Source organism: Pipistrellus kuhlii, unplaced genomic scaffold, assembly GCF_014108245.1.
Source record: "Pipistrellus kuhlii isolate mPipKuh1 unplaced genomic scaffold, mPipKuh1.p scaffold_m20_p_2, whole genome shotgun sequence".
NCBI lineage: Eukaryota > Metazoa > Chordata > Mammalia > Chiroptera > Vespertilionidae > Pipistrellus > Pipistrellus kuhlii.
The window spans coordinates 72,986,152-73,009,497 of NW_023425515.1; the positions used below are offsets into that span (position 1 = coordinate 72,986,152).

General features: G+C 54.9%; 2 protein-coding genes across 5 annotated transcripts in view; one reads left to right on the plus strand and one right to left on the minus strand.

Moving 5' to 3' along the window:
* Positions 1-465: 465 nt before the first annotated feature.
* RIOX2 (ribosomal oxygenase 2) lies at positions 466-21,118 on the plus strand. Of its 4 annotated transcripts, none has more exons than XM_045584040.1 (11): positions 466-501; positions 6,345-6,820; positions 8,599-8,718; positions 10,170-10,298; positions 13,715-13,818; positions 15,901-16,003; positions 16,691-16,862; positions 18,206-18,286; positions 18,384-18,472; positions 19,999-20,085; positions 20,668-21,118. In XM_045584040.1, exons 2-11 carry the CDS (start codon positions 6,389-6,391, stop codon positions 20,824-20,826), a joined length of 1,476 nt encoding a protein of 491 aa, XP_045439996.1. In that variant the 5' UTR covers positions 466-501; positions 6,345-6,388; the 3' UTR covers positions 20,827-21,118. The 4 variants fall into 4 exon arrangements, with proteins under 4 accessions (XP_045439996.1, XP_036300511.1, XP_045439998.1 ...); XM_045584041.1 differs by lacking the exon at positions 466-501 and adding an exon at positions 560-580; XM_036444618.2 differs by lacking the exon at positions 18,206-18,286.
* The window catches only part of CRYBG3 (crystallin beta-gamma domain containing 3), a 122,806-nt gene continuing 120,505 nt past the window's right edge, over positions 21,046-23,346 (minus strand). Inside the window, exon 22 of the mRNA XM_036444614.2 lies at positions 21,046-22,751. Coding sequence (XP_036300507.1) covers positions 22,663-22,751 — 89 coding nt within the window. The 3' untranslated portion in view covers positions 21,046-22,662. The remainder of the gene's footprint in view (positions 22,752-23,346) is intronic.

Genomic DNA, 23,346 nt, shown 5'->3' on the forward strand with positions numbered 1-23,346 from the left:
TGGGTCCCACTCCCTCGGGCCGCCCCTCCCACAGGAGAGGCCAAGGAGCGCCTCAGGCCCGGATTACTTCAATAGTTGCGTTTGCTGTTTCTGCGGCCACAGCAACGACCACTTCCAGTATCCTTCAAGCCAGGATTATTTCTCTCTGGCGGCAAAGCGATATACATCCCGGCTGACTCGGTATAAAAAAGCGCGGCTTGGCTTAGGGGGAGCTCCCGGGAAAGCCACGGGCGAACCCGGGTCCCAGCTCCCCGAACTTGGGGAACTCGCTCCCCCTCTCCCGGCCTCCGTGTCGCCGGAGAACAAGGTAGTTCCAAGCCCAGAGCCTCATCTCGCCGCTGAAAAAACCCAAATTTATTTCCTCTACACCAAGGAAGGAACCTGGGGGCAGAATACCGACCCGCGAGGGCCCGGGGCGCCGGAAGCGTCCACCCCCGCGCGCGCCCGGAGCGCGTGCCCGCCGCCCGCCCCGCCCCACCCCGCCCGGCGCAACAGGCCCCGGTAGTGGCGCGGCGCCGCGGCGGGGCCGGCGGGACGGCGGGTGGCAGGGGCCCTCCCCGTGGCGCGGCCCAGGGGCTCGGTGCGGTCGGGCGGTCGGCGGGCGCGGGGGGCTGGGGCAGGGCACCCCGCGGACCTGCGGTGATCCGGGGCGGGCTCCGGGGCTGGGCACCGGGCAGCCACGTGCTCGCCCGCGGCCGCAGATGGGGCCGAGCGCCGGGCGTGTGGAGGCCGGAGGGCGCGGGGGCGCTGAGGCCGCCACGTGGGCTGCCCGCCCTCAGGGACGGACTGCTCGGCTGTGCGGGTCGGGAGGCCGGGCCGGGCCCACCCGCCTGTGAGGTTGCAGCCTCCCCTCCCGCCCATCCACTCGGCACCAGCTGTTTCCCGCACAGCGGCCCGCGCCGGGCGCTCCAACAGGTTGGGGGGCCCGGCGCCGCTCGGGGCGCACAGCCCGGGAGCAGGGCCCGGAGGCCCACGGAGCCGCTCCGCCCGGCGGGCGGCCCTGGGCTTCCTGGAGGAGCAGCGTCCTCCCCCATCGCGGGGCGCTGCGCCTCTGGCCCCAGGCCGGCCTCCCCGCGACGGCTACAGCGCGCGAAAGGGCGCCGTCCGGGAGCTCAGGTCCCCGGGAGCCAGCCCCCCTCTGAACGGACCCCGCCTCTGTGGCCTGCGCAGCCCCGCACCGCCCCGTCTCTGCGGGGCCCGGGGTGCTGCGGGGAGCTGCTGGCGGCCACCCTCCCTGTGGGCGGGCCTGAGGTGCGGGGAGCACCCTGTGTCAGGGAGGCCTCCGGCCCCCCGAGGCTGGGCCCGGGCGGGGTGTGGCCGAGAGGGTGCTCTCCGGGCGCCTGGCTCTGCGCTGGGGTCCGCGCTGCCCGGGACGGACCCCGCGGCCGCCTGTCCGCCGGGACCGCACCGGGGACACCCCAGGGCCGGCTGCCGTCGGAAAAATCATCCCCACCCAACAGGCCATCTGGTCTCCCAACAACAGAACTTTATTTCTGGGAAGCTTTGGGGAATATTTGTCTAAAGTTACATACAAAAGCTGAAAACGGGGAACAAGTTCACTCAGCACCCATTTCTCGGGGGCCTCGGGGTGCCCCTCTGCTGCGTTCTGGGTGTGCAGGCGGCCCCCTCCCCGGAGGAGCCTGTCACCGCCCCGGGCGTGGCGCAGAGGGTGCGCGGGGGAAATTATAAAGGCCCACGGCCAAGGTGAACCGGAGGGAGGTCATGGTTTGGCTCCAGGCAGGCACATGCCTGGGTTGCGGGCTCCATTAGGAGGTAGCTGATCAATGATTCTCTCTCGTCACTGATGTTTCTCCTCTTTCTCCCTCTTCCTTCGCCTCTGAAATATATATACAATATAATAAAAAGAAGCTGCATTGCCGAAACCAGTTTGGCTCAGTGGATTCCTGTCAAGGGCACGTACGTTAGTTTCTCTCTCATCAATGTTTCTAGCTCTCTATCTCTCTCCGTAAAAAAAAATCAAATATATATATTAATATATGAAGCTGCATTATGGCTTCTTGTCAGTCATTTCCCATAGACAAGGTTAGGACACTTACTAGTAACACTAGAAAGGCTCTGTTAATGTTTGTTGGCTATAGAATGGGTATTGATTTTCTTGTAGAGTTTTATTTATTTATTTATTTATTTATTTTAAAAATATATTTTATTGATTTTTCACAGAGAGGAAGAGAGAGAGATAGAGAGTTAGAAACATCGATGAGAGAGAAACATCAACTGCCTCCTGCACACCCCCTACTGGGGACGTGCCGGCAACCAAGATACATGCTCTTGACCGGAATTGAACCTGGGACCCCCTCAGTCCACAGGCCGACGCTCTATCCACTAGGCCAACCAGTTTTGGCTCTGTAGAGTTTTAATCCTTCAGAATCGTTTAGATTAGTTGGTGTGTTTTTTAAAAATTTTTGGGCAGTTAATAAAATGTTTCTTTTGATTTAATAATTTTACATTGCAATGATTATAGTAAATTCAAATTGTATAATTGCTTTTTCTTTTCTAATTGAAACATAATTACCATAGAACATTATATTATTTTAGGTGTACAAAAGAATGATTTAGAATTTGTATGAGTTGTTTTTCAAAAGTTTGCCCCCCACCCCCAAGCTTTTTACAAATATTGATTCTCACTTCTGCTTGGGTGGTCTGTGAGGGTTATAGGCAGGCTTGTGTGGGCTGTACTATTCTGTACAAAGCATTTTGTTGTTTAATTATATCTCTTAGACCCTAAGACATGCCTTTTTTTTTTTTTTTTTTTTTTTTTTTTTTTTAGCTATTTCTGAAATTATGATGCATCTTGCAGTTTTTTGTTATGTTCAGGGTGGTGTGGAATGTCATCTGTTCTCCCCTCCAGTTCTCAAAAGTTGTTAAAAAGAATTGTTATTTTGCAATTTTTATAGTGTGAGAATCAGGGAAATGGTGTATTTTCCCAGTAATTTCTAAGTTAGGTCCCAATGAACTGAGCCTCAAATCATTTCATTGTGAACACAGAGCAACAATAAGTGATGTAACTTTTGGCAGTATAAATAGTGAGATGTATAGTCTAACAAAGGCGTTTGGCGTGCAGTGCTAGTGTTTGTTAGTGATTGTAGATGGAAAAAATGCCCTAAGTGTTTATTTTTTTGGCGTTAGTGTTCTGCACACTTTGTCTAAGCACACTTCCTGAGGAACGTGCTTATATAGCTGTATCCATACATTGTGCGTAAAGAAAAGCCTTTCAATTGCATTTTCCTGCTCCTGACATGCTTACATTATCAGCTACTCATTAGTCAACAGAGCCAACAGCTGGTTGGTTATAGCAACAGGAGATCCAGTGCGCAGTGTTCCGGCAGCTAGTGTGACAGCCACACCGTTGCCAAGCAGGCAAGCTCCTTAGTGCCCAGGATTTTTTTGTTAATTTGGGGCTAGTCACCTAAGCATCCTTTGCCTGGGAGTTTAGTTGTTGCAATATGTCCCAAACGCCCAGACTCGCACCCTAGCTGGTTTGGCTCAGTAGATAGGGCATCCACCCTGTGGCCTGAGGGTCTCAGGTTCGAGTCCCATTAAGGGCTTGTATCTGGGTTGCAGGCTCGATTCCAGCCCGGGTTGGGGCAAGTTCAGGAGGCACCCAATTAATGTGTTTCTCCCCCTCCCTTTCACTCTCTCTAAAAAAAATTAATGGAAAATATCCCCGGGCTAGGATTAACCAAAATAAATAAATAAATAAATAAATAAATAAATAAATAACCCTAGACTCCCAGAAGGAAAGCAGATGTTCAGTATAAAACACATTGTTTGCACAAACAGTTAAGTCAGTCACTCTTTTTTGTTGTTGTTAATCCTCACCTGATTTTTTCCCATTGATTCTGAGAGGGAGTGAAAGGGAGGGGATGAGGTAGAGAAAGAGAAACGTGGGTGTGAGAAAGACACATTGATTGGTTGCCTCCCGAAAGCACCTGACGGAGGTCTGGGCCCTTGACCTCCATCAAACCAGAGACCCGATGCTCCACCCACTGAGCCAAACCAGCCAGGGCCATAGTGAGTCACCGTTAACATTTAAATAGCGGTGGGGACTCTCCTAAATAAAAACTCCGGGATGTCAGCCATAAACTGGCTTTTCATAGGACAGCAGTGCTCTCTGCTAGTCCCTTTTCATGTCTGAGGCCATTCTACTAGGAATACTTTGTTTCACTGAAGCCTTGATTCTTTGGTTGAGAAATCAAAATGGTCTGGAAAACTTGAAAGGAAAAGGAAACATTCCCAGTAAATTTTTGCCTCCTTGATGACACATTATAAAACACCAAAGCTAACTTCTTTTCTAAGCTTAAGCCTTTCCCCCTCCCATGCAGGCTTTCAGTGTCTATTTTTGTTAGTTTTCCACCATCATCCCGTGTTTCCCCACCAAAAGCGCTTGATCTGAGCTATTTGTGGGCACAAAATTTAGAAGCTAAAATGAGGTCACTAGAGAGTTTTGTATTTTGACTGTTGTACTTCCTACTGTGTTCAGTTTACATTTGGATTGCATTCTAAAGGTTTATTAATACATTAGTTGTTGCAATATGTAACAGATTATTCCAGGGTTTATTCCTAGGCCAGACCACTAGTTGTGCTTAGTCCACATTGCAGTTGAAATACGGCTGAGTTATAATGACAGAGGAGCAGAAAACAGTGCTCTTGCCATTCAGATAGCCCAGCACAGTGGTCGGCAAACTCATTAGTTAGCAGAGCCAAGTATCAACAGTACGATTGAAATTTCTTTTGAGAGTCAAGTTTTTTAAACTTAAACTTCTTCTAATGCCACTTCTTCAAAATAGACTCGCCGAGGCCATGGTATTTTGCGGAAGAGCCACACTCAAGGGGCCAAAGAGCCGCATGTGGCTTGTGAGCCGCAGTTTGCCAACCACGGGCCCAGCAGAACAGGAAGCCATAACATCTATTAATAAGTTACTGGTTTCTGGGAAAAATCGGTTTTTATAAGTGCAGATATTTAAAATTTACTTTTTCTTAATCCTCATCCAAGGATATTTTTTCCATTTATTTTTATTTATTGTTATTATTATTTTTAGAGAGAGTGGGAGGGAGGGAAGAGAGGAAAGAGAGAGATTGGTATGAGAGACATCAATTAGTTTCCTCCTGCACGTGCTCCAACTCGTGCTGGGGATCGGACCTACAACCCAAGCATGCGCCCAGGAATCGAACCCTTGACCCTTCGGTGAGCAGGCAGATGCTTTAACTACTGAGAAACACTGGCTAGGGCTGTAAGTGCAGATTTTTATAATCTTTTTTGGGTCAGAGACTCCTTTAAGAACCAGTGAAAGCAACGGACTGACCACTGCCTCCTAGGGGGGAAAATGTTTAAATAGAAATTTGCAGTTCCAGGAAATTCATACAATTTGAGTTACCATTCTCGAACCCCTGGTGAAGGACACCTGCTGGCTAACCGTGGCGGTGGCGTGGGGGCAGTTCCGAGAGGCCTGGCAGTGCTTGTGCTGCTCCTGCCCTGCGGGGTGGTCTGGCCCGCAGCACCCTGCCTGGGAGCGGTGGGGGGCAGCCCAGCCCTCCGTCCGACCTGACGCCAGGGGTGGGTGCACATCGGATGGGGCAATGCTGGGCTAGAGGGCTATCATGTGGGTATTTGTTATGTTTAAGTTACAGCTTTTTAAAGGCTCGGCTATAACTATCTTCAGCCTTCACTTTTCAGCTTCTATTTTTTCTTTTAAATTTATTATTTTTTATTTTTTAATGGGGAAGAGGTTTCTGATAAAGTGGCACTTTTCGGGCACGAGCTGAGAGTTGGAAGTGGGCGTTTCACGTGGTTGAGGAAGACTTGGGCGCAGGCTGCTTCTTGCTCCGGCCACCAGCTGGCACCAGCAGCCAGGCCGTGGGGGACGGGCAGTGGCCGCCCCGGAGGGCAGTCGGGGGTGGCGCCCGGTGAGGAGCGCCCGGAGGGGCCCTCTCCAGCCCAGTGTCGGTAACTCACAGAGCACCTCATTAGATTTGGGACCTGGTGCTGCTGGGAGCCAAGTTAAGAAGATTTCCGACGTTGCTGTGCCCGTGGCCACAGGCTGACACTGTGATAAGGAGCTGCTGAGATGGTGGAGTCCTTTGAGTCGGAATAATTACATTTCCTGATAACCCCTGGGATTCCACAGCCCGGCGCTGTGTGCGCGGACGGCGCTGTCCTCAGAGGGACGTGTGATGGCGTTTGCATCCTCGTGGGGGGCGGGCTGTGCGGGCCGGAGGCGGCAGCACATCCTGCGGAAAGGGCCTGGGCCCTCAGGCCTGTGCGGCTCGCGGCCGGCCTGGCTGACGGGACCCGCGGGCACCAACACGCCCTGTTCTCCCCGCAGGCCGGCGGCTCGGCGAGCTCGGGAAGACGCAGGGAGGACGGACGATGCCGAAGAAAGCAGAGCCCGCGGGGACCGGGCAGGAGGGGGGGCCCGCGCCCTGCAAACGGCCGAAGCGGGAGGCGGCTGGGGGGCCCTGCCCGCTGAACTTCGACAGCCCCGGTGGGTTCTTTGAAAGTCTAATCTCGCCCATCAAGACAGAGACCTTTTTCAAGGAGTTCTGGGAGCAGAAGCCCCTGCTCATCCAGAGGGAGGACTCTGCACTGGCCGCGTATTACCAGGCCCTGTTCAGGCTGACGGACCTGAAGGGGCTGTGCGGCCGGGGCCTGGCCTACGGCCGGGATGTGAACGTCTGCCGCTGCGTCCACGGGAGGAAGAAGGTGTTGAATAAGGAGGGCAAGGTGCACTTCCTCCAGCTGAGGAGAGACTTTGATCAGAAAAGGGCGACGATTCAGCTGCACCAGCCCCAGCGGTTTAAGGTAACGGGCTCTCCCCCCGCAGAGTCCCCGCGGTTGGAGGGCGAACGTGCGGCCGCAGAGCAGCGCGGGGCCGAGCCTGTGGTCTGGCGGTGACTCGCCGCCTCCAGCCTGCGAAGGGGCAGCACCTGTGGGGTCTTCAGATGCCTCTCCGACGAGGAGATTCTGTGCGACCTTGTTTATTTTTGTATAAATTTATATATTTAATTGTTTTTTTTGCAGAGAGGAAGGGAGAGGGATAGAGAGTCAGAAACATCGATGAGAGGGAAACATCGATCAGCTGCCTCATGCACGCCCCTTACTGGGGATGTGCCCGCAACCAAGGTACATGCCCTTGACTGGAATAGAACCAGGGACCTTTCAGCCCGCAGGCTGATGCTCTATCCACTGAGCCACACCGGTTTCAGCATCTGTGCTGTCTTTTGACCGAATTGTTAGAAAATGTCCAACCTGCAGGGTGGACGTGGTTGGGTGTCACAGAGCTGCAAAATCTGAATTATGTTGCTCGTTTTAAAAGTTCTGTGGGCTGGTTTTGTCCTGGGGTAAGGCAGACCTTTCTCTTGGGTTTGCCCCTTCCTTATGACTTAAGGTACGCGGAGTAGCATCCAGGTGGTCATGCCCTTCTTGAAGTCCCTCCCTTCTCGGCTGCACCTGCCTACGTCGAGGCTGCAGAGCGTGCGGGTGTCCGTGTGGCCTCAGTCCTCCCTCCCTCTTCACAGCTGCCTGGGAAAGCCTGGTTTCTCTCTCTCACAGGGACATTTATGGCTCCCCTCTCGGCCCCTCCATCTGGCTTAAACCCCGGAGAGTGGATTAGCGCCTGGAGAGAGGGAATGTACTCGGCCCCTTCCCCCCTCCTCCATCTGTGTCATTTTCTAGGTTGTCATTTCTTCTCCCATTCCGTCACATAACTAATTTTATGTGGGGAATTCCCACATGCAAGTCTCCATCCTTACTTCTTGCCAGAACTTCGAGACGAAGAGCCAGGAGCTCACTTAAAGCCATCTCCCCCTGGGGGTTCTAGCAGCTCAAACCAACACGTCTAAGAGAGAATGCTCTGTCCCCTTCGGAAACTTGTTCTCTAGCAGGTCTTCCGCCCGGTGAATGGGAGGGAGCCGATGCACTGTGCGGTCAGAAGCCCGAGGAGCCCAGCAGGTCCCGGCCGTGCTGCTTCCAGCGGCCTTGGCCTTCCCGCTTCTCCCTCCCCCTCACCCCGCTGCTGCCTTTGCAGTTTCCTGACTGATCTCTCCATTCCCCACACGGTAGCCAGAGTGAGCTTTTAAGACATGGAGGCATGCAACAGCCTGACTCAACTCAGAGGGAAGCTGGAGGGGAGAGGGAGAGGTGAACGAAAGAACATATGTGCACATATGCATCACCCGTGGATACAGACAATAGTGTGGCCACGGTCTTGGGGGAAGGCGGGGGGAAGAGGGATGTTTAACTGCGCGAGTGGAGTGGAGGGAGGCATTGGAGGGGATGTTTGTAATATTGTACTTTCAACAGTGAAGATACAAACAAACAAACAGTAAATGGATCACGTCCTCTCCCTGCTCCGAGGCCTGCCCCATTCCAGGGTGCCCCTCTTGCCAGTCCCGGTTTTGTGCTCCAGCCCTCTCTGCGGTGTCAGTCTCAGCGCAGAACATCCCGGAGGGCAGCGCTTTCACTGCTGCTCAGTTCTCGGTGTCTGGAGCTAATCGCTCAGCACAGACTGTGAGCAAATGAGAGCACGTCCCCGCCTCACTGCTAACGGGCTCTCCCTCCGCTTCCTTCCTCTTCTGCAGGATGAACTCTGGAGGATCCAGGAGAAGCTGGAATGCTACTTTGGCTCCCTGGTTGGCTCGAATGTGTACATAACGCCTGCCGGCTCGCAGGGCCTGCCGCCCCACTACGATGACGTCGAGGTGAGAGGAGGGGCCTGTGGGGCCCGGGGCTGGGCGGGGCCAGGGCTCTGTCCACTCTTCCTGTGCGTCTCTGGGACCTTGGCCTCACCTGGCTGCCGGGCCAGAACCTCGCCCACCCAACCGGTCCCTCCTGCCCCCTCTCCGAGGGGCCGGCCGTCTCCAGCCCACGGACCCGAGGGCCATGCCTGCTGAGTTTATCCACAGGGAAGGGTGATTGGCCTTCTAACCTCACAGTGTCTGGTCTTTACTAAGGCGAAGCCACAAAGCAGACCTTACCTCTGCTTCCATGTCGTCCTTTGTCTGAAGCTGCCGGAAACACATTTTCCCGTTTGTGACAGCCTCGGGGCAGCTGGAGTGAAGGTCACGGTTTCCCTCAAGAACTGGTGCCTTGGCAGGCGTTAGCTTCACTCCCCGGAGCTGCCAGAGACAGTTAGCTTTCCGGCTTAGGCATTTTGTAGTTTTATTTTTGTACCAACTCAAGGTGTGAACACAGAGTCATTAGTAAAAAGGCATTTCTCCTCTTTTTATTATTTTTTTTATTTAAATATCCTCAGGTGAGGATTAAATATATATATTTTATTGATTTTGTACAGAGAGAAAGGGAAAGAGATAGAGAGTTAGAAACATCGATGAGAGAGAGTCATATCGATCAGCTGCCTCTTGCACACCCCCTACTGGGGATATGCCCGCAACCAAGGTACATGCCCTTGACCGGAATCGAACCCGGGACCCTTCAGTCCCCAAGCCGACGCTCTATCCATTGAGCCAAACCGGTTTCGGCATTTCTCCTCCTTTTAAGAGCAATTTGATATCAATGCATCTTCTAAAAGTGCTTGGTTCTTTAGAAATGTGTTTTTAACAGAGTATTGTGGTATCTTTGGCTGAATGAGGAACAAAAAGCTTACAGCTTTCCTGCCGGCCAAGGATGGTCTTCAGGATCATCGCTGAGGCCTGGCTCTGGCCCGGAGAGTCAGGGCTGTAGCTGCCGGCCGGAGAGTTAAGGGAACGAGGTGGGTCTGTGGTGGGCTGTGGAGAACTCAGCGAGGCTTCTCGAAAGGGAAAAGGATGGTAGCCTTCCTGCAAGCTACAGCCGGTGGTGACGGCTCCTACGTATGCAGTGAAATGTGTCCGATAGTCATTTAAAAAACATTTATTTATTTATTGACTTTTTACAGAGAGGAAAGGAGAGGAATAGAGAGTTAGAAACATCAGTCAGCTGCCTCCTGCACACCCCCTACTGGGGATGTGCCCACAGCCAAGGTACGTACATGCCCTTGACCGGAATCGAACCTGGGACCTTTCAGTCCACAGACCGACGCTCTATCCACGGAGCCAAACCGGTTAGGGCTGGTCTTCATTTTTATTTTTTATCTGAAACCGCCGATTCCTCCGAGGCCCCCTCGGAGCGCCCGCCTGGAGGAAGCTCTGACCTCGGCCTGTGGCCCCCCCAGGTGTTCATCCTGCAGCTGGAGGGGCAGAAGCACTGGCGCCTGTACCCCCCCACCGTGGCCCTGGCGCGCGCGTACAGCCTGGAGGCGGAGCACAGGCTCGGGCGGCCCGCGCTGGAGTTCACGCTGAAGGTACGGAGGGACTTGGCGGCGGCGCCCCTCCTGGGACCATCGGGTGGAGGTCCGGCAGTCCCTGTCGGCCGTGGGAGTGTGTCCCCGGTGCGGGCAGCACCGCGGCTTCCCAGGCACCCGGTCGCCGGCAGGAGTGAGCCGAGGAAGGGCTAAGTTTAATTCCAAACGACCTTACGTAATCGCCAAGTACAGTCCACGTCCAGCAGGAATGGGTCATGACTTTCTGTCCTCTGACTTCTCTCGGGTAAAAGTGGAAGGTTGGTCTTGGGCAGCTGTGCCGGGTCACCGGGGTGGGGGCGGGGGTGGGGAGATGGCACTGGATGTGGGCGGCTGAGGCAGAGCCAGCTTGGGACCCCTTTGTAGCCCTGCTCCTCCTGACTGCTTCCGGCTCTCTGCATTTCCCCAGCCCTGCATATAGCCCCCTGCATGCAGCCGCCACAGAGCAGTGCTTACCGTGGCCCTTGGAGAACCGCCTGCCCCTGGAAGCCAGGCGCTTGGTGCCCTGGCTCGTTGGCTGGTGCTGCTCCGAAAGCCGGAGGGTCCGCCCCCTTACCCAGTGAGCCAGAGGGTCCCCGTACCCAGTGAGCCAGAGGGTCCCCGTACCCAGTGAGCCAGAGGGTCCCCTTACCCAGTGAGCCAGAGGGTCCTCCACCCAGTGAGCCAGAGGGTCCCCGTACCCAGTGAGCCAGAGGGTCCCCGTACCCAGTGAGCCAGAGGGTCCTCCTACCCAGTGAGCCAGAGGGTCCCCGTACCCAGTGAGCCAGAGGGTCCCGTTACCCAGTGAGCCAGAGGGTCCCCGTACCCAGTGAGCCAGAGGGTCCCGTTACCCAGTGAGCCAGAGGGTCCCCTTACCCAGTGAGCCAGAGGGTCCTTGTACCCAGTGAGCCAGAGGGTCCCCGTACCCAGTGAGCCAGAGGGTCCCCGTACCCAGTGAGCCAGAGGGTCCCGTTACCCAGTGAGCCAGAGGGTCCCCGTACCCAGTGAGCCAGAGGGTCCTCCTACCCAGTGAGCCAGAGGGTCCCGTTACCCAGTGAGCCAGAGGGTCCCCGTACCCAGTGAGCCAGAGGGTCCCGTTACCCAGTGAGCCAGAGGGTCCCCGTACCCAGTGAGCCAGAGGGTCCTCCACCCAGTGAGCCAGAGGGTCCCCGTACCCAGTGAGCCAGAGGGTCCCCGTACCCAGTGAGCCAGAGGGTCCCCGTACCCAGTGAGCCAGAGGGCCCCCTTACCCAGTGAGCCAGAGGGTCCCGTTACCCAGTGAGCCAGAGGGTCCCCGTACCCAGTGAGCCAGAGGGCCCTCCTACCCAGTGAGCCAGAGGGTCCCCGTACCCAGTGAGCCAGAGGGTCCTCCTACCCAGTGAGCCAGAGGGTCCCCTTACCCAGTGAGCCAGAGGGTCCCCGTACCCAGTGAGCCAGAGGGTCCCGTTACCCAGTGAGCCAGAGGGTCCTCCTACCCAGTGAGCCAGAGGGTCCCCGTACCCAGTGAGCCAGAGGGTCCCCGTACCCAGTGAGCCAGAGGGTCCCCGTACCCAGTGAGCCAGAGGGTCCCCTTACCCAGTGAGCCAGAGGGTCCTCCACCCAGTGAGCCAGAGGGTCCCCGTACCCAGTGAGCCAGAGGGTCCCCGTACCCAGTGAGCCAGAGGGTCCTCCTACCCAGTGAGCCAGAGGGTCCCCGTACCCAGTGAGCCAGAGGGTCCCGTTACCCAGTGAGCCAGAGGGTCCCCGTACCCAGTGAGCCAGAGGGTCCCGTTACCCAGTGAGCCAGAGGGTCCCCTTACCCAGTGAGCCAGAGGGTCCTTGTACCCAGTGAGCCAGAGGGTCCCCGTACCCAGTGAGCCAGAGGGTCCTCCTACCCAGTGAGCCAGAGGGTCCCGTTACCCAGTGAGCCAGAGGGTCCCCTTACCCAGTGAGCCAGAGGGCCCCCTTACCCAGTGAGCCAGAGGGTTCTGTTACCCAGTGAGCCAGAGGGTCCCCGTACCCAGTGAGCCAGAGGGTCCCCGTACCCAGTGAGCCAGAGGGTCCCCATACCCAGTGAGCCAGAGGGTCCCCGTACCCAGTGAGCCAGAGGGTCCTCCACCCAGTGAGCCAGAGGGTCCCCGTACCCAGTGAGCCAGAGGGTCCCCGTACCCAGTGAGCCAGAGGGTCCCCGTACCCAGTGAGCCAGAGGGCCCCCTTACCCAGTGAGCCAGAGGGTCCCGTTACCCAGTGAGCCAGAGGGTCCCCGTACCCAGTGAGCCAGAGGGCCCTCCTACCCAGTGAGCCAGAGGGTCCCCGTACCCAGTGAGCCAGAGGGTCCTCCTACCCAGTGAGCCAGAGGGTCCCCTTACCCAGTGAGCCAGAGGGTCCCCGTACCCAGTGAGCCAGAGGGTCCCGTTACCCAGTGAGCCAGAGGGTCCTCCTACCCAGTGAGCCAGAGGGTCCCCGTACCCAGTGAGCCAGAGGGTCCCCGTACCCAGTGAGCCAGAGGGTCCCCGTACCCAGTGAGCCAGAGGGTCCCCGTACCCAGTGAGCCAGAGGGTCCCCGTACCCAGTGAGCCAGAGGGTCCCCGTACCCAGTGAGCCAGAGGGTCCCCGTACCCAGTGAGCCAGAGGGTCCCCGTACCCAGTGAGCCAGCTGCTTCCTGCGGCTGCAGACGGGAGAGAGGCAGCTCTCCAGAGCCCTCTCGCCCTCGGCAGCGGCTGCAGTGCCCTTCCTCAGGTGGAAGTGGGAGGCAGCTCAGGGCAGGGGGTTTGGGAGGGCATTTCTGTCACTGGCCTGGGAGAGAGCCACGCTGGGTGGAGGAGGCTCACCTGCCCCGGGAAGACCTGATCTTCACTTCCGTCTAAGGTCCGTTCGGGCGAGGGGTTATTGGGTGTTGCATGCTTTCATTTGAACAGTTCTCGGTCTGTCACTGTGCTGGGTGCCCTGGTAGCCTAGGTTCTGGGAATACAGATGGAGATAGGCTGGCCTGGAAGGGCGCGCAGACGGGCAGGGACTGGCAGGTAAAACCGTGTTATATCAGCCCACCCACCCATCACCGCCCGGGAGCCCCTTTATCCTCAAGGCCGTCCTGTGGGATCTGGGGCTGTTGCCTCCATTTCACAGATGAGGAAACTGAGGCTTCGGGAGGGTAACCTGCTGTAGATCCCACTCTTCACAGCGTCGCGGGGTGGAGAGGGAGCACTTCCCAGGCCCCGGGCCTGGGCGGCGGAGTCTCGGGCTTGGCTGGTCTTCGTTGTGAATGGAGAAAGCGATCCAGGTCCTGACAGCCTCGCAGGACTGGGTCGCATGACACTCCCAGACCAGAGGGCTCAGTCCACAGGCCCCAGGAGCCCTGCACCGGGAGGACGGAAACTCTGCCTGCGTTTGTCTCCGTCAAACACAGAGGACGGAGAAGCTGTCCTTGCTAACTCGTCCCCTTCCTCCTTCCCTCCTTCAGGCTGGCGATTTGCTGTACTTTCCCCGAGGGACCATCCACCAGGCGGACACGCCGCCGGGGCTGGCCCACTCCACTCACCTGACCATCAGCACCTACCAGAGCAGGTGAGACCCTGCCTTCAGGACAGGAGGGAGGGCCCCCACCCGCACCAATGGGGGTGGGGATGGCGGTGGGGAGGGGTGCTCAGGCTCCTTGGCTGACTTCATAGTCCTCAGCGTCCGGTCCGTGCTTCCTCCGGAGGGTGTCATGGACCCGGCTGGATGACCCTGGGAGTTTCCCGTAGTTTGGGAAGGAGGATCCATGGCTGCAGGCACGGCTGCGGCAGTGAGTCAGGCTTCGAGTGCGTGTGTGTGTGTGTGTGTGTGTGTCTGTCTCTCTGTAAAGTATTTTATGGTGGTAAATACATACAGGGTGGATAAAAGTAGGTGTACAATTGTGAGTACACTATTATAATAATAAGATAGCTGTTGTAATAATCATAATCTGCATATCTTTCCATATGAATAGTTGTAAACCTACTTTTGCCTCCCCCTTGATTTTAGAGAGAGAGAGAAAAAAAAGAGAGAAACATTGATCTGAAAGAGAAAAATGGTTAGGTTGCCTGAGCTGACCGGGAATTGAACCCACAACCAGGGTGTGTGCGTTGACCAGGAATTGAATCCGTAACCTTTTGGTGTCCAGAACAACACTCCAACCAATTGGGCGGCCTACCAGGGCTTAGCTATTTTTAAGTGTACAGTCAGTGACATCAGTGACACTCACACTGTTTTGCAACCATCACCACTATCTGGTTCCCAAGCATTTTCATCCCCCCAAACAGAAACTGTTACCATGGGACCCTCTGGGTCTCCGCAGGCGGGCGCTGGGCCTGTTCCCAGCCCCTCTCCAGGTGGCTTTGTGGAGCACAGGCCTGCGGTGGGGCAGCAGCGGGTGGCTTGGCTGTTTTATAAAGCCAGCTCCTTCCGAGGGAGGCCCGGGACCCACTCTGACGCGGAGCGCGCGCAGCTGCCTGGCGCAGCTCGGCTCCTCCGGCCGCCCTGGGACCCGCGAGGCGGAGCTTGCTCTGTGCTGCGGGATGGTCTGAGGTTGGGGGGACATTAGGTCGCAGAGCGGGCGGCCACCCGGTGGTCGTGGATGTCTTGGGGACGTGCTCTCCTGTGGCGTTTGTCCTCTGCCACCTGTCTGGGAGGGGCGTAACATGCGTTAATGCTGTCACTGAGGGAGAAGCCAGTCATACTGTGAGGTCCCGTTCCGCACGCACAGCTCGTCCGCTGGCGGCACAGAGGGAAGTTTAAGCAGCTAGGAGATGTTCAGAGAGAGTGCCCGGCAGTGGCTTCTCCCAGGGGGCTGTCTTAGGGGCGAGCCGATTCTAAACGCCCCCCCCTCCCCCAAGAGCAAAGGTAACAAACACGAATCGCCTCTCCAGATGCTATTTCTGGCCACTGGCTCCCACCCCCTCCCCGGGAAAGCCCCTGCTAGAGGTTAGCAAGCTGCAAGATCGGTTTGTTGGAAATTGATGGTGACGGCTATTTTACTCTTTTACAAGGGGCGAAGGAAAAGCTAACGTGTAACTGCAGATAATTACACAGTCCGGGGATCTTGCTGTGACCCTAAATGTATTGCTTTTAGACTTTTTGCACATAAAACTTTTTTGGTCCTATGATGATTGTTAAAATTTCCCACAAAGCTCTCCTCATAAACACTTGTTACAGTTAAAAGCATTAAAGAAATGGGTCCCTGCCGAAGCCGGTGTGGCTCAGTGGTAGAGCGTCGGTCTGCGGACTGAAAGGTCCCGGGTTCGATTCCAGTCAAGGGCATGTACCTTGGTTGTGGGCACATCCCCGGTGGGGGGCGTGCAGGAGGCAGCTGGTCGATGTTTCTAGCTCTCTATCCCTCTCTCCTCCTCTCTGTAAAAAATCAATAAAGTATATTTAAAAAAAAATGGGTCTCTTGAACTTTCTACTTCATGACAGTGTATGTTTAATTCTCTGGTCTCTAAAGGGAAAGCAGGAATCCAGCCTCGCTTCCCGCCTCTGACTGCCTGGGAGCCTGGGAGGGGCGGAGTCACGCAGACGGCCTGGCATGGAGTGGACTGTGGGGAAGCTGCCGCGGGTGGTGTCTGGCTACAGTAACCAGTGGTTTCTGTGTTTTGTTGCTGGTTTTGGTGGTGGTGGTGTGCGCTCCAGTTCGTGGGGAGATTTCCTTTTGGACGCCGTCTCGGGGCTCGTGTTTGATGCCGCAGAGGAAGATGTGGAGTTCCGGGCCGGCATTCCCCGGCAGCTGCTCCTGGTAAGGAGCGAGCAGGTGGGAAGGGAGCGGGCTCACAGCGTGGCCCACATCCCAGGCCCTTCTCCCATGAGCCAGTGTCCCTCCCGTGCTGGCCCCGCGGAGCTGGGTGGTTTGGGGACGCACAGGAGTGCTGCTCGGCCTGTGAGCGGGAGCCCCCGGAGCTGTGCCAACAGCCGCTCTGTGCCCTGTGGGCGGACCGGGGCCAGGACTGCAGGGGCCGCACACGAGAGATTTCTGCATGGAGGAGCCCCGGGGAGCCCGGCCTAGCTGCTTCCCTGGCTCACTTGTCCGTCTGTCCTGGGTTTACGTCGGAAAAGCAGCCCTGGTTGGCTGGTTTGAGGAGATGCGTGAATTAGTGCTGAATTGGGCCAAGGTGCTTTCGCTGTCTGAGGCAGTCACCTTAGGGTAGTGATTTGCTTTTCGAGAGGCAAGAGCAGAGACTGCATTTCCAGGATCCCTTTCAGGCAAAATCCTGAAAATGGATTTTTGTCTGCGTGTGCACATGGTAGGCAGTTCCGAGGAGCAGTGGTTCTGTGGAAATGATGGGACGTTGTTCCCAGGGCTCCGGTCTCCTCAGTCCCCCTCTCTGGGGGTGACACCGATGGGTCCACACCCGGGGCGGCTCGGGAGCCCGGGCCCGGGGCCCCGGTTCTGCTGGGTTCCGGGCCAGGACGCTTCTGTTTCCAGCAGGTGGAAGCCACAGCCGACGCGAGGAGGCGGCTGAGCGGCTTTCTGCGGACGCTGGCAGACCGCCTGGAAGGCACCCACCAGCCGCTCTCCTCGGACATGAAGAAGGACTTCGCCATGAGCAGACTCCCCCCCTTCCACGGGGGAGACGGAGCGGCGCTGTGCACGCCGGGTGAGCTCGCCGCCTCCTGGCGGTCGGGCTGACGTGGCGTTCGGAGGCTTTCCCGAGCGGGCGGGCCTCTGAGCAGGGCCGAAGGGGAGCGCGTTATAATGACCACGGAGCTGGGCCTGTCCCAGTGCGTGTGGATAACACATGCTGCGCACAGGCCTGAGCTTCGCCTGCCTCACAGGTCGCACGCACAGCCTCGGGCCCAGCAGGTGGGGAATGAGCTGACTTTGGGTAGAGATGTGTGTGCACTGGCCCTCAGGTAAGGCGCCAAGGACTTGGACATGGAGCCATTCTCCTTGGAATGAGCTCAGGGTAGAAACGAGCCCTCGGCAGGTGGAATGTGAGGGTGCCCGAGGTCACCGACCTCCCCCAGGTCCCAGGGGACTATTTTGTGACAGGTTTAGGCTGCAAATGGTAGTGACGTCCATGCTCCGTAGCAAAGACCAGCAACGCCAACTCCTGTGGCCGGGCACAGGGGGCAGCACAGCGGCCCGCGCACACGACGGGGGGCCCCCGGGCATCTCCGTAGCAGGGCTCTGCTCTGGTTCGGTGCGCCGGGAAGTCCGTCGGGGGTCCTGGGAGTGGGTCTCGGACATCTCACCCCAAAGCAGGAGGACTGATGTGACCGGGAAGGCGGCAGCGGCCCCGTTAGCCAGGACGGGAGCTGTCTGGTCACTTGGCCGTGTGGACGATGTTCTTTTGCCCGAGTCCTGACACGTTTTGCAGCGGTCCTGTTCGTCTTGACCTCAGTCAGCGCGGCCTTGTGTCACATGGCCTCTGGGGAACAGCGAGGCGTGGCCAGGCGGGGGCTGGGCTTCCCTCTCCCTCAGTGGGGCTGGTGAGAGCAGTATTTCTACCAATTTTTATAGAAGCTGTGTTAACCACCAGTTGAGAACCACTGGCATAAACAATCCCTTCTAACACTGATTCTGTCTTCAGAGCTTCCCGAGTTTCAGAAAACGGCCAGAATATTGTTCTAGTTTTCCTTGTCGCAGCCGCTATAGTCAGTGAAGCTGTGATCCCATACCAGGGAAGAGGGCCCTTCAGGCCAGTCTGTCTGTGGTGGCTGCCTTTTCACTAAGTTAAATCCAATTTGAAAATTGTTTTTTTCCTGTGAACCTTACGAAGGTGGCTTTTACAGACTATGTGCCACAGTCACGCAACTAGTAATGGATGGGGTGGTGCAGTCTGAATGCAGGCGCTCCTCCTGGCATCCACGTGTAGAATAAGCAGCAAAAGATAAACGAGACGGAGAGCTCTGAGCAGAAGGGCAGGGCCCGTCTCCACTGTCTGTCTGTCTAATGTATTACCGACTCATCGTATGTCTGTCTTCACTGTGAGCACAGGCTCCATGAGGATGTCAGCTATAGCATCACTACAAACGTCAGGGGAAGAAGTAAATGCCCGGGTTGGACTCACTGCACGTTGTCAGTAAATGTGTTCCTTACACCGTTTCACCTGCAGACTAGTTGGATCCTGCTGGACCCACTTTTGAAAACTGCCTTTCTGTCTGGATTCTCTCAGGTGGACAGTTGCCGAGGTTGGACAGCATCGTGAGGCTGCGCCACAAAGACCACATGGTCCTCACGGTGATGCCGGATCAGGGTGGGTCTGTGAGTATCCGGAGGGGGAGGTTTCCGTCCTCGGGGCTTGTCCATCAGACTAACAGGCGGCCACGCCCTCCCTCTGCTCTCACAGCTCAGCGCCTGCCATTGCTTTAGGGCGGATGGTGCCAAACCTCACTGTTCCACATCTCCCTTCCTGGTGGGCATGAGGGCTTGCTTGCCCTCATCTCCCACAGAATCCTTAAAAAAAAAAAATTGATTTCAGGGAGAGGAAGGGAGAGGGAGAGCAAGATAGAAATACCAATGAGAATCATCACTTGGTTGCCTCCTGCACGCCCCCCTGCTGGGGAACTGAGCTTGAAATCTGGGCATGTGCCCCGACTGGGAATGGAACCATGACCTCCTGGTTCACGGGTTGGTGCTCAACCACCGAGCACCATGGCCAGGCCCACAGAAGCCTTTTATTCCGCTCACACAGTGATTCATGCTGGGCTCTGTCCCCTGTTGGGTTTCAGGCCATGTTGCGCAGACGACTGTGGACCCTGTCCATGCGTCTCCCTCCCTCAGTCCCTCTTCCATCCTGTAAACTGCAGGACTGTCTTTACATAGTTTTGTTGATGTTTCTTCTTTAAAAAATCTCTATCCTATAGAAAGGCATTCTGCTTTCCATACGTGACCCAGTAGCTCCCCAAACTGGCTGGTCACAGAATCAGCTGGAAAAGTTTGAGACCATGAATTCCTGGGCTCCAGCTGGTCCGGGTTGGACCCCCTGCACTTGTTACAGCTCCCCTGCCGCCCGGAGACCTTTGCAGCTGTCTGGCCCCTCCCAGTCCGCTTTCTCGGGAGGCGCCCCGGGGTGATCGGAGGGACGGGGCACCTAGCTGTCTCCATGAACAGACCCCATGCTCCAGCCGTCAGGGCCAGGCCTGGAGAGGCTGGTTTCTAAGGGACACAAAACCTCAAAAGTACACATCTTCACTGAAAAAAACGCCGTCACTCTGCTAACCCATCAGCCTGGGGCATTCTCTGCCAGCCCGGGTGTCTGAGCCTTATCTCAGAGGGGACCGGGAACGACAGGCCCTGGCAGAGTCAGTGAGCTGCCCGCACTGCGTGGGAGGGATGTAGAGACCTCTGGGGAGGCCGCTGTAATCGGAACGGAAGTTTTATACTTCACACAGCTGGCATTATTCACTCCGTAATTTTCATGTCAAATTTTGATGCAAAAAAAGTGAAGGTGTGATTAACTGAAGAAACTTGAGTGTTTCATTAGGTTGCTATGTAAATGGTGACTTTTTTCATGAAATATAAGTTTCTGAAGATGCTCTAGTAGGTGTACTGTTTTTATCTGCTATTTGTTACGAACAAATAGTAATCGGTGAGGACTATTATGAGGTAATAGGTGCACACACTGTATATCACGACATTTTGCCAAAAGGATTCTTTAGTCAATAAATTTCACTCAAGCATCGAGGTTTTAAGATTTTTCTTGGTTGTTGATCCATGTTATTGGAAAACCCTCCTACTAATGAAACCCTCTAAATTCTGTTGAGGACTTAAAGTTTTTCTTTTTAAAGGATGAAACTCAAGAAAAGATGGTTTACATCTACCATTCCTTACAGAACAGGAGGGAGACGCACATGATGGGGAACGAGGAAACAGAGGTTTGTTCCAACCTCAAGGGGATGCTTTTCCTACGGTCGGGAAGGGTGTTCCCTCTGATTTATGGGGAACCTGCTTTGTTATGACTGCGGTACGGGCTTAGCGTTCCAAACACCCGACAGCCCTTGCGAGTCACATGGTTCTGGGGCGTGCAGGAGAGGTGTAATGTCATGCGGAGCATTTATGTTAGGATGTCTGTCATGAAGTCTGAGTTTTCATATGGGAACTGGCAAATTCTGTAAGTTATCTGATTCTAGTCTGTGAATAGCCTAGCCTTGTGGTCGGCAAACTGCGGCTCTTCCACAAAATACCACGGCCTGGGCGAATCTATTTTGAAGAAGTGGCGTTAGAAGAAGTTTAAGTTTAAAGAATTTGGCTCTCAAAAGAAATTTCAATTGTTGTACTGTTGATGTTTGGCTCTGTTGACTAATGAGTTTGCCGACCACGGGCCTAGCCCATCTGAAACAAGTTTCATACTTATGGAGGGCGTAAAAATAATGCCGCACGGGGGGTTTTGGAAGTTTATAGAAAGTGCCGCTGCAGAGGCGAAGTGGTGCATTATGGGACTGGCTTATCCTTTTCAGGCGCACGGACTCCGCTTTCCTCTCTCCCACGTGGATGCTCTGAAGCAAATTTGGAACAGCTCAGCGATCGCTGTCAAGGACCTGAAACTCGCTACCGACGAGGAAAAGGAGAGCCTGGCCTTGTCTCTCTGGACGGAATGTTTACTCCAGGTGGTCTAGCTCCGCTCGCACAGAGTCCGGACTTCATGGACACAGGAAAGCAGACATTCACCTGCTGGGGCCCCGGCTGCTCTGAGTATCAGACGGGGCTGGAGGGATGGTTACATACAACTGGACTACGTGTGTCCTAGTAACCGGAGACCCGCGCGTTACAGTGTCCATGTGCATTAAAGGACGAATGGCACGGTGCTGAGCGTCCTAGAAAGTGGCAGAACCATGCTTTTGACAAGTTTATTTAATCCAGTGTGGTAGGAAAGGCACAACGACAATAAACGTATCATTTACACTTAAACGTCGTTACCTGGCTTTGTCTCTGTTCTTTGGAAGAAATTCTTTAAAGAGCCTCATTGGCTCTGGAAAAATGTTAAGCAATTAACACGAAGGAAAAAAATTTAACTTTTTTTTTACAATGACAATATACATATCTTTTGTATACACAAGCCCCCGTTTAAAATAAAGTTACCCCTATGAGTTTTTCATTAAATAATGCTGCCACACTAATGAGGCACTCATGTCTGTGGGCGGGAGCGAGTTCTATAGAGTTTTGAAAGATGACAGAAGAGCCTGAGATGAAAGGAAAAACCCCAATGATATCTACATGGAAAGACCACGTCTGAAAAGTTCTCAAAATAGTGGGTCTCTGTGTTTAAACAATTCACTGTTATTTTACATCCTAAAGTGCATATAGATTGATATTTTAAAAAATACCACTGGAGAACTGAATCTATGTAAAAAATAGGACATTTTTCTGCTTTCTGGAAAAAGTTGGGGATAAAGGGAACAGTTATCTCCAACTATAGTTTAAAACCAGCTCAGGAAGGAAAATGCCTCTGCACTGTGTGGCTAAAAGTGGCAATGATTGCTTGAAACTAAGCCCAAGGTGATGCGATCCTATCTGATTCTGTTAAAACAGAAGCTATTTAAAATGGGAGTGGAACAATGAGTTTTCTATTTCGTAGAAAAATCCACTCCACTTTTACTTACAGTAAAACGGTATAGTCAAGTCTCAAATACTACTTGGTTTTAATTTGAACATGTGAAACTTCCCTTTATCAGGCAAATACATACCTGACTGTCTTATATGGAGATGAAACAATTTTAATAAACCCTTCTTGAGGGCAGATCAGGCAACACCGAGGGCGAGGACTCAGGCCGGGACAGGAAACACTGTGAGAGGCCTGTGGCCCCTCAGAGGGTGTCTTTTTAAATACTGAGAGTGCAAGGATGGCCAGGCGATTTGTGCTTTTTAAGTCTGAAGGCCTGAGCAAAGGATGGCCACAGACAATGCTCCATATTTGAGTTCTTTTCCTAATAAAGTTCAGGTTCCTCCCTGGGGTCAGTTACAAGTATGAATACTTACGGTGCTTCAGTTATAAAAGCCTCAACAGAAAACCTTTAAGGTTTCGCTATTAATAAAGCAGCTTAATAGGTTTATTAACTATTCTTCAAATATTGCTAAAAATTATCCACGACCTATAGGAATTGACTTCCCCGCGCCATGCACTCATCCACGCACGTTCTAGGATGTGAATAACTAGGATGTGCCAGGCCTAAGGATGCTGTCAGGAACGGGAGCGGATCTGGTGGACGGGAGCAAGCACAGGCTTCTCGGACTCGCTCACCCAGGCTGGAGAGGAAGCAGGACTAGAACCTTCCCCAGAAACCATGACCCGCTCCTCACAGGAGCGCGGGCAGTGGGCCGAAGACGCTGAGCGCCCGTGGGGAGCACCGTGGGCGCTGGAGCTTCAGGAAAGCGCTGCTCCGGACCCAGGAGCCTCCTCCCGGGAGGCGGGTGGCCCGGCCCCCCTCTGCTCTTCGTGGGGATGCTGCCGAGGCTCACAGGACTTCAATGTCCCATTTCTGTGTTTCCTCTCCCTCCAGGGGCTGGTTCACAACGACGTGGGTCTTGTCAAAATAATTTCCTCCTAGAACAGAAATTCCAAAAGAAAAGATTATTTCTTCACACGGGTGCTCAGCCGTGTCCACCAGCTACTGTCCAGCCCATGGTTTGGGTCGATTGGCATGTCGTTACCAAGCGGCTGAAACGGGAAACTGAGTTCACAGGCTGAGCTGTTCTTCACCTCATCACGAGCGCCGCGGCCGGCCGGCGAGGACAGGCGCCCGAGAGCCAGGTGCTGAGGCTCCGGCTGAGCCAGGCCCTGGCCGCGGCCGTCCCAGCTGACCCGCCTCACCGCAGCCCTGGCCCTCCCCCCGGCCTTGCTGGAGGAAAACACAAGGTTATACACTCCCCACAGTTTCAGTGAGGGCTCTTAAGGACTAGAGCAATTTATAGCAAAAAGTCAGAGATGTTTCTTTCAAAGAAACATCATATTTTATGGTTTGATATTCAAATGTAAAAATGTTCTCAAAGATCCCAGCCCGACAAGTGTGAGTTTTACGGCTGGTTAATGAGCAGGAGCCTCAGGCAGGGTCAGGCTTTTCCGGCTTGACCCACGTGGCTAAGTGTTTTGTTTGTTAAAACAGCACATCTTAACTTTTTCCAGACATAATTTAAAATGA